The sequence below is a fragment of the Aquarana catesbeiana genome, linkage group LG01 (assembly GCF_042186555.1).
Source record: "Aquarana catesbeiana isolate 2022-GZ linkage group LG01, ASM4218655v1, whole genome shotgun sequence".
Classification (NCBI taxonomy): domain Eukaryota; kingdom Metazoa; phylum Chordata; class Amphibia; order Anura; family Ranidae; genus Aquarana; species Aquarana catesbeiana.
In genome coordinates this window covers 127,221,137-127,238,504 of record NC_133324.1, presented here as the reverse complement: position 1 = coordinate 127,238,504, position 17,368 = coordinate 127,221,137, and the positions used below count along the sequence as shown (strand labels likewise).

Here is a 17,368-nt window from a genome sequence, read left to right as displayed (position 1 = left end):
CCGATTGGCTGCAGTGGGTTGCAAGAAATAGTCTTGTTATAATGCTTTCCATGAATAAGCCATTTAATGTCTAGGATGTATAATGTTGGTGTAATTTATTCATTTTTATTTATTGCTTGGCAGAAAATCAAATTGTGTGGTTTTTTTTTTGTTTTTTTTTTATATGCTTAGGTTTACCCATATTGCACTATGTGTGTTCAGTCCAAGGCGGCATGGCAGCATTTCTGGAGGAAGAACATCTGTTCTTAGCAGTACAGTTTGCAAATCATCTACTTTACTTAAGAAACTGCTATTGTAGATACAGCCTGGAGTGGGAAAACACAGATGTTTTGTGGGCTTTGAAATAGAAGATTATAAGAATCTAAACAGTTGCTTGCTAAATATAAATTGGAAGGGATTGATAATATTAATTGTTTTTGTTTGCATCACTTGTTACTTGTCTTTTGCTCAAACAGTAATTGTTCTTTTCAAAATGTGATGCTAGTCACATGTCCCTCCTCTGTTCCTCTCTCTAGTATATGTTCCAGAATAAGGAAGCACAGGAATCTTGGGTAAAAACAAAATTGTTTAATGGCGCTGGTCCAAATAAAATTGAACAAATTTCATCTTCACTATTAGAACATTTTATTGTTTTTCTTAAACAATTAGGAACAGTTTAAACTTGCCCATGTACCATGTGCTCCTGTGTATAATTTAAAAAAAGGCTAACCCATAGACAAACATTAAAAGCAGGTACTAGAATGGTGCGACTTGTAGCGACAGTTCCTGATGCAGCTCTCAGTGGCTAGGTGCGGCCACCGGTCCTGTTCATTGTAATGACGTGTTGCCGGCAGCCACAGCTATTCATGGCTCTCTGCACAGCCAGCTATTACTTGCGGTGCTCACTGCTGGACGCATGGCGACCTGTCATTCTAGTAAACTGAGTCAGCGGCAAAACACCCAGCTGCTGCGAATCACATCAGGAATCATAAGTTTCCTGCTGCTACAATTCACACTTACTTTAATTGCCTGTGTAAATATCAAGAGTATTTCAGAGGAAGTTGTACAACTTTCCACTCACCTGTTCCCTTTATTGTCTAGTGCAACTGAATAGATAGGGCTATATGTCTAGACTACTCCTAAAGTGTCATTAAACCCATATCATTAAAAACTATCAATACATGGTTTATTACATGCTTTTTAATACTCAGTCACTGAGTATTTTTTCTGTATTCTGCAAAAAACCTGGTTAATCATTTTTGTTCATGTCCCCACTGCAGTTGTGGGTTTTGCAGAGCGTTTTTGGAAGCTAGTGCACATGCTCAGTTTTCACTGTATTTTATAGTCTGAGCATTTCTTCCCTTCCACATGTGAGAGCAGCCCATGTGACTATAGAGTCAAACATGTGGGCATATACATAGTGGTAAATGACAGCCCACTTCCTCTATGTCCACTAACCAGCTAAACACATGGGGGGTGGGATATTACATCCTGATTTATGGAGGCTTCACCTCCCTCTTATTCTAAACCACAGGCTGGAGAGGTGTTACACAGCCTGTGGCTGGCAGAAATCCATCCACACCATGTTCTTACCCAAAATAATAAAGATTTGATTTCAAATATATATCTTTATGACATTTTATAACCATTTACTGATATTAATAATTTATTTGTACCATGTATCCCAAAGGTATATTTTTTGAACATGTGACCAGTAGCAGAGGACTATAAGCTCCTCCTGCTTATGTTTCCCTGAAGACAGGCTGGAAAAGATCTGGGTCATGTGACAGCTGTATATCGATTAGTGAAGAAGATAATTAGATTCTTTTTATTTTATTAACATAAATGCAGTGCCATCATCCACATACAGAAATAGAAGGAACAATGTAAATGAAACCGTGTGTGTTTGTTATCACTTTAATTATCTGTTGCTCTGACTGTCTCCTACTTAATTTGCTTTAAAGAGAGAGAGAAAAAAAAAACAGTAAGAGAATGTACACCGCAAAAACCATAAAGTGAAATAATACAGTCTTAAAGTGGAGTTCCACCCACTTTTGGAACTTTGTCTTAGACCCCTTTCACACAGTAGCACTTTACAGGCGCTACAGCGCTAAAAATAGCGCTTGCATAGCGCCTGTAAAGAGCCTCTCCAGTGTGAAAGCCCGATAAAAAAAAACGGTAAAAAAAGTCCTGCAAGCCGCATCTTGGCAGCACTGTAGGAGCGGTGTATACACCACTCCCAAAGCGCCCCTGCCCATTGAAACCAATGAGGCAGCGCCAGCAAACCAGCAGTGCTTTGCGGGCGGTTTTAACCCTTTTTCGGGCACTAGCAGGGGTTAAAACCGCCCTGCTAACAGCGAATAGCGTTGTTAAAATGACAGTAAGCGTGCTAAAAATAGAGCCGCTTTACCGCCGACGCCCGCCCGCCCCAGTGTGAAAGGCCTCTAAAAGGAAAGACGACCCCTCCACCACTCGTTTTTGGCTTTTTTTTTTTTTTTTGAACTCACCTTTAACTAAGTGTACTTCCGTTCCAGCCGGGCCGCAGCACATGACGTAATGTCCTCTTTTGCGATGAGTCCCCGTCCCCCCCGCTGTCTTCTGGGACCTGTGTGTGTCCCAAAGACAAGCTGGCCATTCACAAAGCGCTAGGTGACTCGCGAATGCGCAGTAGGAAACCGAGAGTGAAGCTGCAACGCTCCACTCTCGGTTTTCCTTAGTTAGAATGGCGAAGCCTTCACCTGATCAGCCTGGGTGGAGGGGACATCACGGGCTCCCTGGACAGGTAAGTGCCCTTATTAAAAGTCAGCAGCTACAGTGTTTCTAGACTTTAAAAAAAAATATTTGTGGCTGGAATTCCGTTTTAACACATGTGCTAGGATGAACAAATAAAGAATTAATAGAAGAGCCAAAAACACTATATTACTGGAGAAAATGCTGCTGCAGGCTTTCACCTGTGGCAGTGGCAATTCTGAAAGTCTAGGAGCTTGTCCAGGTTGTCCGTTGCTATCTTCCCATGTTTTGCTGTGGGATTCAATGGCATTGGTGATAGTATCGGAATGTGAAGCATTTGCTGCTGCCACTTTCTTCTGATTTTGGCAGGAAGTAAGGTGGAATGCTGTGCTGTTGTGTATAAGGATGGTGTCACCAAAAGCATTGTAGAAGATTATAGTTCCATTCATCATGTTTGTGTGTAGCCAGTACACTGTTACAACTTGGCGTGAAACTCCTGGCTAACAGTACAGCTGAATCCCACTTGAACATAGCTGATATATCATGTGGTAATAAGAAAATATCTTGCTGTCCTTAACCAATTAGAATCCTTTTTCCCTGTTAGAGCTAGAACTGTAGACTTTTTTGGAAACTAATGTGGGTTTAAATGGAGGAAAAAAGCAATGTGTGCTGAAGCTAAACAAACAGGGTTGTGTTGTGTGACAATGCTGTATAGGCCCCCTAACCTGAGGGAGGAAGTGGAGACAGATCTCCTATCACAAATTGGATTAGCAGCAAGGATGGGAAGAGTTATCATAATGGGGGATTTTAATTATCCAGACATAGACTGGGCGGAGGGGACCGCGCATTCATTTAAGGCTCGCCAGTTCCTTAATGTCTTGCAGGACAATTTTATGGGTCAGATGTTAGACGCACCAACTAGAAATAAAACATTACTGGATCTACTGATTACCAACAATACAGACCTGATCCTGGATGTGGAAATACGGGGCAATTTAGGTAACAGCGATCACAGGTCAATTAGTTTCAGTATAAATCACTCAAATAGGAAACATAAAGGGAATGCAAAGTCACTGAATTTCAAAAGAGCCAAATTTCCTAAACTACAAACCTTGCTAAAAGGCATAAATTGGGATACAATATTAGGAACAAAGAATACGGAGGAGAGATGGGTTTGCTTTAAGAGCATATTAAATAAGGGCATTAGCCAATGTATCCCATTGGGTAATAAATTTAAAAGAGCGAACAAAAGTCCTGGATGGCTTAACTCCAATGTAAAAATGCATATAAAAGCAAAGGAGAAGGCCTTCAAAAAATACAAGGTTGAGAGATCATCCTCAGCATTCAGACTTTATAAAGAATGCAACAAGAAATGTAAGGGTGCAATTAGGACAGCTAAGATAGAACATGAAAGACACATAGCGGAGGAGAGCAAAAAAAATCCCAAGAAATTCTTTAAGTATGTAAACAGTAAAAAAGGGAGGACAGACCATATTGGCCCCATAAAGAATGAGGAAGGACATCTGGTTACAAAGGATGGGGAGATGGCGAAGGTATTGAATTTATATTTCTCCTCAGTCTTCACGAGTGAATCGGGGGGCTTCAGTAACCAAAACTGCAGTGTTTATCCTCATGACACAACACAGGAAGCACCTCCATGGTTAACAGAGGACAGAATTAAAATTAGACTTGAGAAACTTAACATTAATAAATCACCGGGACCAGATGGCTTGCATCCGAGGGTACTTGGGGAACTCAGTCAAGTGATTGCCAGACCGTTGTTCCTAATTTTTACAGATAGTCTACTGACTGGAATGGTACCAGCTGATTGGAGAAAAGCCAATGTAGCACCAATATTTAAAAAGGGCCCAAAATACATCCCTGGGAATTACAGACCAGTTAGCCTAACATCAATAGTATGTAAACTCTTGGAGGGGATGATAAGGGACTATGTACAAGATTTTAGTAATAAGAACGGTATCATTAGCAGTAATCAGCATGGATTCATGAGGAATCGTTCTTGCCAAACCAATCTATTAACCTTCTATGAGGAGGTCAGTTGCCATCTAGATAAAGGAAGGCCCGTAGACATGGTGTATCTGGATTTTGCAAAAGCATTTGACACAGTTCCCCATAAACGTTTACTGTACAAAATAAGGTCCGTTAGCATGGACCATAGGGTGAGTACATGGATTGAAAACTGGCTACAAGGGCGAGTTCAGAGGGTGGTGATAAATGGGGAGTACTCAGAATGGTCAGGGGTGGGTAGTGGGGTTCCCCAGGGTTCTGTGCTGGGACCAATCCTATTTAATTTGTTCATAAACGATCTGGAGGATGGGATAAACAGTTCAATCTCTGTATTTGCAGACGATACTAAGCTAAGCAGGGCAATAACTTCTCCACAGGATGTGGAAACCTTGCAAAAAGACCTGAACAAATTAATGGGGTGGGCGACTACATGGCAAATGAGGTTCAATGTAGAAAAATGTAAAATAATGCATTTGGGTGGCAAAAATATGAATGCAATCTATACACTGGGGGGAGAACCTCTGGGGGAATCTAGGATGGAAAAGGACCTGGGGGTCCTAGTAGATGATAGGCTCAGCAATGGCATGCAATGCCAAGCTGCTGCTAACAAAGCAAACAGAATATTGGCATGCATTAAAAGGGGGATCAACTCCAGAGATAAAACGATAATTCTCCCACTCTACAAGGCTCTGGTCCGGCCGCACCTGGAGTATGCTGTCCAGTTCTGGGCACCAGTCCTCAGGAAGGATGTACTGGAAATGGAGCGAGTGCAAAGAAGGGCAACAAAGCTAATAAAGGGTCTGGAGGATCTTAGTTATGAGGAAAGGTTGCGAGCACTGAACTTATTCTCTCTGGAGAAGAGACGCTTGAGAGGGGATATGATTTCAATTTACAAATACCGTACTGGTGACCCCACAATAGGGATAAAACTTTTTCGCAGAAGAGAGTTTAACAAGACTCGTGGCCACTCATTAAAATTAGAAGAAAAGAGGTTTAACCTTAAACTACGTAGAGGGTTCTTTACTGTAAGAGCGGCAAGGATGTGGAATTCCCTTCCACAGGCGGTGGTCTCAGCGGGGAGCATTGATAGCTTCAAGAAACTATTAGATAAGCACCTGAATGACCGCAACATACAGGGATATATAATGTAATACTGACACATAATCACACACACAGGTTGGACTTGATGGACTTGTGTCTTTTTTCAACCTCACCTACTATGTAACTATGTAATCCCAGAACTGGATGGACTGAAATGCAAATCTTTTGACAGCTTATTTAAATATACAGTATATATATATATATATATATATATATATATATATATATATGTATGTGTGTATATATATACAGTGAATAATGTGACCTATAAACTGTACAACTCAATTGAAAAACAAACTGAAATCTTTTATTTGGAAGGAGGTAAAAATAAAAAAATAAAATAATATGTTTGCATAAGTGTGCACACCCTTAAACTAATACTTTGTTGAAGCACCTTTTGATTGTATTACAGCACTCAGTCTTTTTGGGTATGAGTCTATCAGCATGGCACATCTTGACTTGGCAATATTTGCCCACTCTTCTTTGCAAAAACACTCCAAATCTGTCAGATTGCAAGAGCATCTACTGTGCACAGCCGTCTTCAGATCACCCTACAGATTTTCAATGGGATTCTGGTCTCTGGCTGGACTGTTCCAAAACTTTAATCTGCTTCTGGGGAAGCCATTCCTTTGTTGATTTGGATGCTTTGGGTCGTTGCTGAAAGATGAAGTTCCTCTTCATGGTCAGCTTTCTAGCAGAAGCCTGAAGGTTTTGTGCCAATATTGACTGGTATTTGGAACTTTTCACAAAAACAGCCCCAAAGCATGATGCTGCCACCACCATGCTTCACTTTGGGTATGGTGTTCTTTTGGAGATGTGCAGTGTTGTTTTTGTACCAAACATTTTTTTTGGAATTGTGGCCAAAAAGTTCAGCCTTGGTTTCATCAGACATTTTCCCAAATGCTTTTGGGAGACTTCAGATGTGTTTTTGCAAAATTTAGCCAGGCCTTGATGTTTTTCTGCGTAAGAAAAGGCTTCTGTCTTGCCACTGTACCCCATAGCCCAGACATATCAAGAACAAGGGAGATTGTTGTCACATGTATCAAACAGTCAGTACTTACCAAATATTCCTGCAGCTCCTTTAATGTTGCTTTAGAATTCTTCTCATGTTTTCATCAATTTTGGAGGGAAGTTCAGTTCTTGGTAATGTCACTGTTGTGCCATATTTTCTCCACTTGATGATGACGGTCTTCACTGTGTTCCATGATATATCTAATGCCAGTACTTACCAAATATTCCTGCAGCTCCTTTAATGTTGCTTTAGAATTCTTCTCATGTTTTCATCAATTTTGGAGGGAAGTTCAGTTCTTGGTAATGTCACTGTTGTGCCATATTTTCTCTACTTGATGATGACTGTCTTCACTGTGTTCCATGATATATCTAATGCCTTGGAAATTCCTTTGTACCCTTTTCCTGACTGATACCTTTTAACAATGAGATCCCTCTGATGCTTTGGAAGCTCTCCTCAGACCATGGCTTTTGCTGTAGGATGCGACTAAGAAAATGTCAAGAAAGACCTACTAGAACAGCTGAGCTTTATTTGGGGTTAATCAGAGGCACTTTAAATGATGGCAGTTGTGTACTGACTCCTATTTAACATGAGTTTTAATGTGATTGCTTAATTCTGAACACAGCTAAATCACCAGTTATAAGAGGTTTTTTTGTTTTTACTTTCTACCCTAAAAGATTTCAGTTTGTTTTTCAATTGAGTTGTACAGTTTATAGGTCACATTAAAGGTGGAAAAAGTTCTGAAATTATTTATCTTTGTCTCATTGTTTTACATCACAGAAACCTGACATTTTAACAGGGTTGTGTAGGCTTTTTATATCCAGTGTATATACTGTAAAAGAAAGTCCAAAGGGATTGCTGCACATAAAATGTTTTATTTGAATTATCAATATAAGACAAACATGTCAAAATATCAGAGGTATTCCAAATAACAGTTTCCGGCTCTCATGGTAGCGCCCGTCTTCAGACAAGAACACATCTAAAGGTTACTGCAAGTATACACATTTAATTACTGTTTACCAACATCTGGAATCAATTATTCAGTCAATTAATAGTCGAGCAAACATTCACATGTTGAAGTCATGATTCAAAACAAGGAAGTGGTTAAACGTGATAGGTATATCTCCCTACACATTATCAGGTGCATCCAAGAATAATCATATTATTAAAAAATACAAACATTTCAAAGATTATAAAGATTTCACACACTGACACAAAGAGGGTTTTTTTTTTGGAATCATAAATATATACAAAATATACAACAATTTACAAAAATTGGAGATATCTAAAGTTAAATAAAAATATATACATTCAATTCCAAGTTTAACCCCTTATGGTGCAGTGTGTCCAGCAAGTGTCTTAACTAAAATTTATGATTATTGATGAAATACAGAGAAATAGGAGAGGTGGTGATCGTGAGCTTTTGCTCAAGAAACGTGAGGTGCACTGGATCCATTTGCTGGACACACTGCATTTTAAGGTATTTAAACTTGGAATTGGATTTATTTCTTTTATATTTAAATTTAGATATATCCAATTTTTGTAAATTGTCTATTTTGCATATATTTATGATTCCAACAAAAAACCTATTTGTGGCAGTGTGTGTAATGCTTATAATCTTTATAATTATTGTCTTTTTTATTAATAGGATTATTCTTGAATGCTCCTGATAATGTGTGTGGAGATAGACCTATCACAGCTAACAACGTCCTTGTTTTGAACAATGAATTCAACATGTGAATGTTTGACTATTATTTGATTGAATAATTGATTCCAGACGTTGATAAATTGTATTTAAATGTGTATAATTGCAGTAACCTTTAGATGTGTTTCTGTCTAAAGAAGGGCGCTGCCATGAGAGCCTGAAACTGTTATTTGGAATACATCTGATATTTTTGACAAGCTTGTCTTATTTTGATACTTCAAATAAAACATTTTATGTGCAGCAATCCCTTTGGACTTTAGTCTATATATGGCCTGATTGCTATGCCACAAAAGAAGCCCATAGTGCTGTTCACCACACTTGATTTGTGTATAATCAATTTTTTATTGGTGTTTAGAATGCCTGTTGGGGATATTCACCCCAGTATTTGTATTAGTGACCACTGTAACTGAAACAGAAAATTAGAGGAAAACCAACTGTCCTGAGAACAAGAGGCGAGGAGGACCTTCTAGTAAAGTTACTCTTACTTCTGGTACAGAGACAGCAAACAAATAAATAAATAAATAACTTGATTCCAGCATGATTCCATACTCTATCCAAATGAAAAGAAAAACTTTTTGGCTGTTCATATATTTAGTTATAAATATGTTAAGGTGGGGTAATTAGGGCAAGATCCGCTTTCTGACAGAATTTTACGCAAACAACTTTATTCCAACTGTGAAGTGTGGTGGAAATTGTATGGGTGGTGGTTGCTATGCTGCTTCAGGGCCTTGCAGGTATCGAGTAAGTACTCAATTCCGAAAAAAAAATAATGTTTTAAACTTTTGTTTATGTGCTTTCCTCTTTTCACTTACAACTTGAAGGTTAACACCTTCTGACTTTTTTTCTTATCTGTTTGTAACAAAGTAAATGATTTTATTGTTATTGTTTTCAAACATGAATAAACCCAATTTGTTAACTGCATAAGCTGTTGGATGCACTCAAATTGAATTTTTATTTAAATCTATCATATATGGATGATTTTCTCAGTTCCAGTTAAACTTTCTTGTTTGTGAGCATATTATTCTGAGCAAAGCCAAAAGGCTGCTGAAGGTTTATCGACAGGTGCTGAAGGTTGTTGTATTTATTTATTATTCCTCTGATGTTTTACGCTACTCACTGGCCAGAAAAATGAAAGTGCTATTTTCTGATGAATATTCCGTTAGTGGCAACTGTATGAAGCTTTAGCAACAGAATTTGAAAGTACATTTTTACAAGCTGGTGACTTATCGCGGTCCTGCATTTTCTTTTCCCCACATTTGGTCTGCTATATGCTTTTGAAGTGAATGAGTGAAGAAGAAAAGATGAAAGTCTAAATAAGCAGCACTGTAGTTGCTTCATAAAAACAAACTGTAATCTTAAAGAGACCCTTACATAAAGTCAGTATTTCAGTAAAGAAAAAAAGCGTGTGTGTGTGTACATGTATATGTGTGTGTGTGTATATATATATATATATATATATATATATATATATATATACTGTATATATATATATATATATCCATGCCTGCTTTTCGAATCTTGGGCTGCTGTTGCGCTAACTTGCTTGCCTGTGTGTTGAATATACACCTTTCCCTTTTTTTTTTGGCACGTTTTAAGTATCTTAGCCTCTGCTATAGGAATATGACCCGTTACAAGTCTGTCCAGCAGAATCCCCACTTACATGCTGCACTTTTTAATCTCTACACTTATGCTGTAAGTGTAGGGACCTATTTAAATTACAACAATCAAAATAATTATACTACTTTATACAGCAGCAGCCACTTCCCACATGTTACTTTTTGTTTTTGTTCACTTCGGAGCAATTACACTTGAGAGCTTCTGAGGGGCACTGATAGGCAGCACTGTTGAGTCTGCACTGATAATCGGGACACTGACTCATCGACCACAAAGCACGCTGCCAACGTGATCACAGGAGGATGTCCATGTATGCCCTCCCAGCACAATAAGCCCGCGCTGTAGCTTTCTTTGGGTTATAGTGCAGGCGGAATCTGATTATGGAGAAAGGAACATGGTGGCATTAAGCAGATGAAATTGGAGTCTACCTCTGGTTGTCCCATTTTAACTCAAAATGTAGAGGTAGACTTTCATCTGTACCGCAGTGTGTGTATGTGGAGCTTCTTAAAGGGTTTTTTTTTTTTTTTTTATAAAATACAAACAAAATAATAGAATGGTTGAAATATAACTAAAATTACGTTGTCATCATACTGGCACTTAGGAAAGGAAGTAATTTATATTTAAAATAGGTATTCATGTTTGCGTTTTTATATACTTTAGTAATTTTATATTTTCATTGAGTTATTGTGTTTGTTTTGTTATTTTTTTTAACCTCACTCCTCTTTTTATAACTCTTACATACGTTCTACTTTTTAGCTAAAGTTCTCTGGTGCTTCTGAAGCAAGTTACATGCTGCAAAGAATGACCAGTAATGATCAAGATAGCAGGGGACAGGCAAAGATCAAAAGAGGTATAGGGCAGGCAAGGATCAAGAGAGGTATGGGATGAACAAGGATTGAGAGAGGCAGGGGACAGTCGGTCATTGAGAGAGGTAGAAACAGACAAGATCATGGAGGGGCAGGCAGGGATCCAGAAAGGCATAGGACAGGCAAAGATCAGAAGAGGCAGGGACCATTCAAAGATGGAGAAAGGCAGGGGACAGGGAAGGATCTAGAGGACAGGCAAGGATTGAGAGAGGCAAGGAATAGATGAGGATCCAGAGGGAGAGGGAAAAGCCAATGAAAAGCAGGGAACCAGCAAGGATACAGAAAACCATAGGACAGGCAGGGGACAGATTTGGTCAAACGTGGTGCATGAGTGGATTTGTAGACAGAACAGAGAATAGAATTAATGGATTTCTTTATCTGTCTTGAAAATAAGTGAAATGTGGAAGTTTCTTATGTCAACCACAAAGAGATATGTATACAAATAATCTAATTTGCACACAGTGGCTTATTGGTTAGCACCTCCGCTTTGCAGCATTAGGGTCATTTGTATGAACCTCAACCAAGATCATGCCTGCATGGAGTTTGCTCTCCATGTGCTTGCGTGGGTTTCCTCCAACACTCCAGACATGCTGGTAGGTTAATTGATTTCTGTCTAAACTAGTATGTTTATATATACATATGGGATAGGGACCTTAGATTGTAAGCTTGAGATCATGGATTGGTAAGGATGTACAATATGTAAAGCATAAATTGTTGGCATTATATACATACTTGTAATAAATCAGTAAAGTAAATATATTTGGTTAACTGCATGGGTCTTTTTTTTTTTTTTTTTTTTTTTTTTTTAGGTGCTTGAGAATGTCCTAATGGTTTACCCCGACGTTGGCCCACAGATGTTTCATGCCCTTTTACCTCCAGTGTTTAGGGGTATTCTTGAGGGAGAGGTAATTTGTTAATTATTTTGTGTCTGTGTTGATGGCTTATTTATTTTCTGATACCACTGGCATTCTGTTTACATGCTGTTAGTGAATATTTGTGACAAATGCATGCCCATGTGGGAGGAAGGTATACAGCAATATCTTCCCCTTATGGTTTCTGTCAGGGATAGACTCAAATTTCTGCATAGAGTGTACTATTCCCCTCAATGTCTTTCTCCGATCTGTCCTCTGTTGGACCCCACTTGTCCCAAATACAGAATGGAGGTTAGTACATTTATACACATGCTTTTGTCCTGCCCCACCTCTGCAGTCATTCTGGAGTGAGGTGGTGTCTGAACTTGTTGTTCCTGTAATTGGGGTGGTGGTACCTATGGACTCGTTAGTTCTTCCACTGGGTATTTGTGACACATTGAACACTACCCACTATAAATGTTTCTTTTTGTTCTATGCATTGTATTATGCTAGGAAGTCTATTCTTCTTAATTGGAAATTGCCTGCTCCCCCTACAATACCACAGTGGCGCTCCTTTGTCAGTCGGGTGTTGCCTTTGTACAAACTTACTTATCTTGGCCGTAACTGCCCTAAAAATTGGAGGGGCAGGCAGGTATCCAGGCAGGGATAAAATATAGGGTGCTTGGATCAAAGCTAGGGACCTGATGCTATGAAAAGTTGACATATCCATAGAGCCGATCCATTGTTGGCCATACCATCTACCTTTGTTTGCCCTTCTCCCTCATCTCCTCCCCCCCTCCTCTCCCCCACTCCCCCCCCTCCTCTCCCCCACTCTCCCCTCCTCCTCTCCCCCCCTTCTCTCCCCCACTCTCCCCCCCTTCTCTCCCCCCCTTCCTCCCCCTCCTCTTCTCCCCCCCTCCTCTCCTCTCCTCCCCCCTCGGCCATAGATGGCCATACCATCTACCTTTGTTTGCCCTTCTCCCTCATCTCCTCCCCCCCTCCTCTCCCCCACTCTCCCCCCCTTCCTCCCCCTCCCTTCCTCCCCCTCCTCTTCTCCTCCCCTCCTCTCCTCTCCTCCCCCCTCACTCCCTCCCCCTCCTCTCCTCCTTGAGACTGGGGTTGAGGTTCACCTTCCAGCAGGACAACGACCCTAAACATACAGCCAGAGCTACAATGGAATGGTTTAGTTCAAAACATATTCATGTATTAGAATGGCCCATTCATAGTCCAGACCTAAATCCAATTGAGAATATGTGGCAAGACTATGTGGCAAGACTATGTGGCACAGACGCTCTCCATCCAATCTGACAGAGCTTGAGCTATTTTGCAAAAAAGAATGGGCAACAATTTCACTCTCTAGATTTGCAAAGCTGGTAGAGACATACCCAAAAAGACTTGCAGCTGTAATTGCAGCGAAAGGTGGTTCTACAAAGTATTTACTCAGGGGGTCTGAATACAAATGCACGCCGCACTTTTCAGATATTTATTTGTAAAAAATTTAAAATCGATTTTATCATTTTCCTTCCACTTCACAATTTTTAGCCACTTTGTGTTGGTCTATCACATAAAATCCCAATAAAATACATTTACATTTTTTGTTTGTGAAATTACAAAATGGGGAAAATTTCAAGGGCTATAAATTTTTTCAAGGCACTGTATAGTACTTATGCACAAGATTCTATTTTGCGTTATTTGCACTTGACTCTTACATTCTTCCAATATGTTTGCCTTACAGAGGTATCCAGTTGTTATGTCAACATACCTTGGAGTTCTTGGTCGTGTCCTGCTACAAAACAAAAATTGCTTTTCCTCTCTGTTAAATCAAATGTCACAGGAATGCAATCAGGAGGTGAGTATAAGAAAATAGTTTAGCACTTTGTCACTTACAGGCAATTTAACAATGGACTGCAGTTCACACACATACAGCATACTGCATATCCTTTATTTATGAATGTGTAGTGACTTCTACAACCCCAATTCCAAAAAAGCTGGGGCGCTGTGTAAAATCTACATAAAAACAGAATGCAGTGATTTGCAAATCTCAGAAAACACATTAAATGTTTAAACTGAGAAAATGTACCATTTTAAGAAAAAATAAGGTAATTTTGAAATTGATAGCAGCAACACATCTCAAAAAAGTTGGAACAGGACAACAAAAATATGGCAGAATAAGTGGTACGAATAAGGAAGCACTGGAAGAACATTTTCCAACTAATTCGTTTAATTGTCAATGGGTCAGTAACATGATTGGGCATAAAAAGGGCATCTTGGAGAGTCAGAGTGTCTTATAAGTAAAGATGGGCAGACGTTCACCAATCTGTAAAAATCTGAGACTAAAAATTGTCAGTTTCAGATTAATGTTCCTCAAGGTAAAATTGCAGACTTTAAATATATCATCATCTATATCATCATAATATCAAAAGATTCAGAGAATCTGGATAAATCTCTGTGTGCAAGGGACAAGATTGAAACGCAACATTAGATGTCCCTGATCTTTGGGCCCTCAGACAGCACTGCACTAAAAACAGAATGATTCTGTGATGGATATCACTGCATGGGCTCATGAATACTTCTTGAAATCGCTGTCTGTGAACAGTTCACTGCACCATACAAAAATGCAAGTTAAAGCTTTATCATGCAAAGAAGAAGCCCTACTGGATCATGATGCAGAAATGCCACTGTCTTCTTTGGGCCAAAGCTCATGGTCTGTTGCAAAGTGGAAAACTGTTCTGTAGTCAGACAAATCAAAATTTGATATTCTTTTTGGCAACCATGGACGACACATCCTCCAGACTAAAGAGGAGACTTTCCAGCTTGTTATCAGCGCTCAGTTCAAAAGCCTATATCTCTGATGGTATGGGGGTGCATTAGTGAGTATGGAATGGGCAGCTTGCACATCTGGAAAGGAACCATCAATGCTGGAAGATACAGTTAGGTCCATATGTATTTGGAAATGGGCACAATTTTCATACTTTTGACTCTGTATGCCACCAGAATAAAATTAAAAGGAAACAATCCAAATTAATTTGAAGTGCAGACTTTCAGCTTTAATTCAAGGAGTTGAACATAAATATCAAGTTTTTAGGAACTGCAACCATTTTTATACACAGTCCCCCCCCCTATTTTCAGGGCTCAAATTTAATTGGACAAATTAATGTAGTCATTAATAAAATGTTAATTTTTAATATTTTGTTGAGAATCCTTTACTGGCAATGACTGCCTGAAGTCTGGAACCCATGGACGTTATCAAAGACTGGGTTTCCTCCTTTCTGATGATTTGCTCTAACTGCAGCTGTCTTCAGTTGTTCTTTGTGGGTCTTTCTGCCTTTAGTTTTGCCTTCAGTAAGTGAAATGCATGCTCAATTGGGTTGAGATCAATTGCAGAACATTCCACTTCTTTTCCTTCAAGAGCTCCTGGGTTGCTTTTGCAGTGACTTTTGGATCATTGTACATCTGTACTGGCTGAATGTGGGCTGACAGTATATCTCTAAACACTGCAGAATTAATCCGGCTGCTTCTGTCTTCTGTCACATCATCAATCAATACCAAGGATCCAGTGCCACTGAAAGCCATGCATGCCCATGCCATCACACTGCCTCCACCATGTTTTACAGATGACGTTGTGTGCTTTGGATCATGAGCTGTTCCAAGCCTTTTCCACACTTTTTTCTTCCCGTCATTCTGGTACAGATTAATCTTAGTTTAATTCGTCCAAAGAATTGGGGTTGTAGATAAGTGCATTCTCTGTTACCCCAAAATATGCGTATGTTGCAAGTGGTCCTATTCTCTTTTATATGAGATATATATGAATGCATACATATAATATATATATATATATATATATATATATATATATATGTGTGTGTGTATATATATATATATATATATATATATATATATAGTATCTAACAAAAGTGAGTACACCCCTCACATTTTTGTAAATGTTTTATTATATCTTTTCATGTGACAACACTGTAGAAATTACACTATGCTACTATGTAAAGTAATGAGTGTACAGCTTGTATAACAGTGTAAATTTGCTGTCCCCTCAAACTAACTCAACACACAGCTATTAGTGTCTAAACTGCTGGCAACAAAAGTGAAAATGTCCAAATTGGGCCCAATTAGCCATTTTCCCTCCCCAGTGTCATGTGACTTGTTAGTGTTACAAGGTCTCAGGTGTACATGGGGAGCAGGTGTGTTAAATTGGGTGTTATCGCTCCCACTCTCTCATACTGGTCACTGGAAGTTCAGCATGGCACCTCATGGCAAAGAGCTCTGAGGATCTGAAAAAAAGAATTGTTGCTGTACATAAAGATGGCCTAGGCTATAAGAAAATTGGCAAGACCCTGAAACTGAGCTGCAGCACGGTGGCCAAGACCATACAGCAGTTTAACAGGACAGGTTCCACTCAGAACAGGCCTCGCCATGGTTGACCAAGGAAGTTGAGTGCACATGCTCAGTGTCATATCCAGAGGTTCATGCTCAGCGTCATATCCAGAGGTTGTCTTTGGGAAATAGACGTATGAGTGCTGCCAGCAATGCTGCAGAGGCTGAAGGGGTGCGGGGTCAGCCTGTTAGTGCTCAGACCATACGCCACACACTGCATCAAATTGGTCTGCATGGCTGTTGTCCCAGAAGGAAGCCTCTTCTAAAGATGATATACAAGAAAGCCCACAAACAGTTTGCTGAAGACAAGCAGACTAAGGGCATGGATTAATGTAGTCCAATATGCAGTGCTAATTCAAATCAGAAAGTTCATTCAGTAAAGATGAAGAGACAAATGAATGAAGAACCTTCCGCCAATTCCAGTGTGCTAGGAAAGTAAAAGCACTCAACACCCAACACCCGAAGAGGATATATACTTGATACTTTTGAGACCATCTGTGGCCCTGTGGAGAGTGACGCCTACACTACCCGTGATTGATTTGAGGCTCATTATCAATCGATATCTGGTAAGCAGAATGAGACACACTTGGGTGTTGAGTGCTTTTACTTTCCTAGCGCACTGGAATTGGCAAAAGGTTCTTCATTCATTTGTTTCTTCATCTTCACTGAATGAACTTTCTGATTTGAATTAGCGCTTCATTTTGGACTATATTTATCTTTGTTTGGTTATCAACTAACTGTGCTGGCTGCTTTTATGCACATATTATATTTTGTCTTGCCTACAGTCAAGCATGGTGGTGGGAGTGTCATGGTCTGGGGCTGCATGAGAGTTGCCGGCATTGGGGAGCTACAGCTCATTGAGGGAATCAAGAATGCCAACATGTACTGTGACATACAGAAGCAGAGCATGATCCCCTCCCTGCGGGGACTGGGCCGCAAGGCAGTATTCCAACATGACGACCCCAAACACACCTCCAAGACGACCACTGCCTTGCTAAAGAAGCAGATGGTAAAGGTGATGAACTGGCCAGGCATGTCTCCAGATCTAAACCCTATTGAGCATCTGTAAGACATCCTCAAACGGAAGGTGGATGAG

At 39.7% G+C, this 17,368-nt stretch overlaps 1 protein-coding gene across 1 annotated transcript in view; it reads left to right on the top strand.

Moving 5' to 3' along the window:
• Positions 1-17,368, top strand: part of IPO11 (importin 11) — a 677,548-nt gene that overhangs the window by 418,976 nt on the left and 241,204 nt on the right. Inside the window, 2 exon segments of the mRNA XM_073623616.1 lie at positions 11,842-11,937; positions 13,619-13,732. Coding sequence (XP_073479717.1) covers positions 11,842-11,937; positions 13,619-13,732 — 210 coding nt within the window.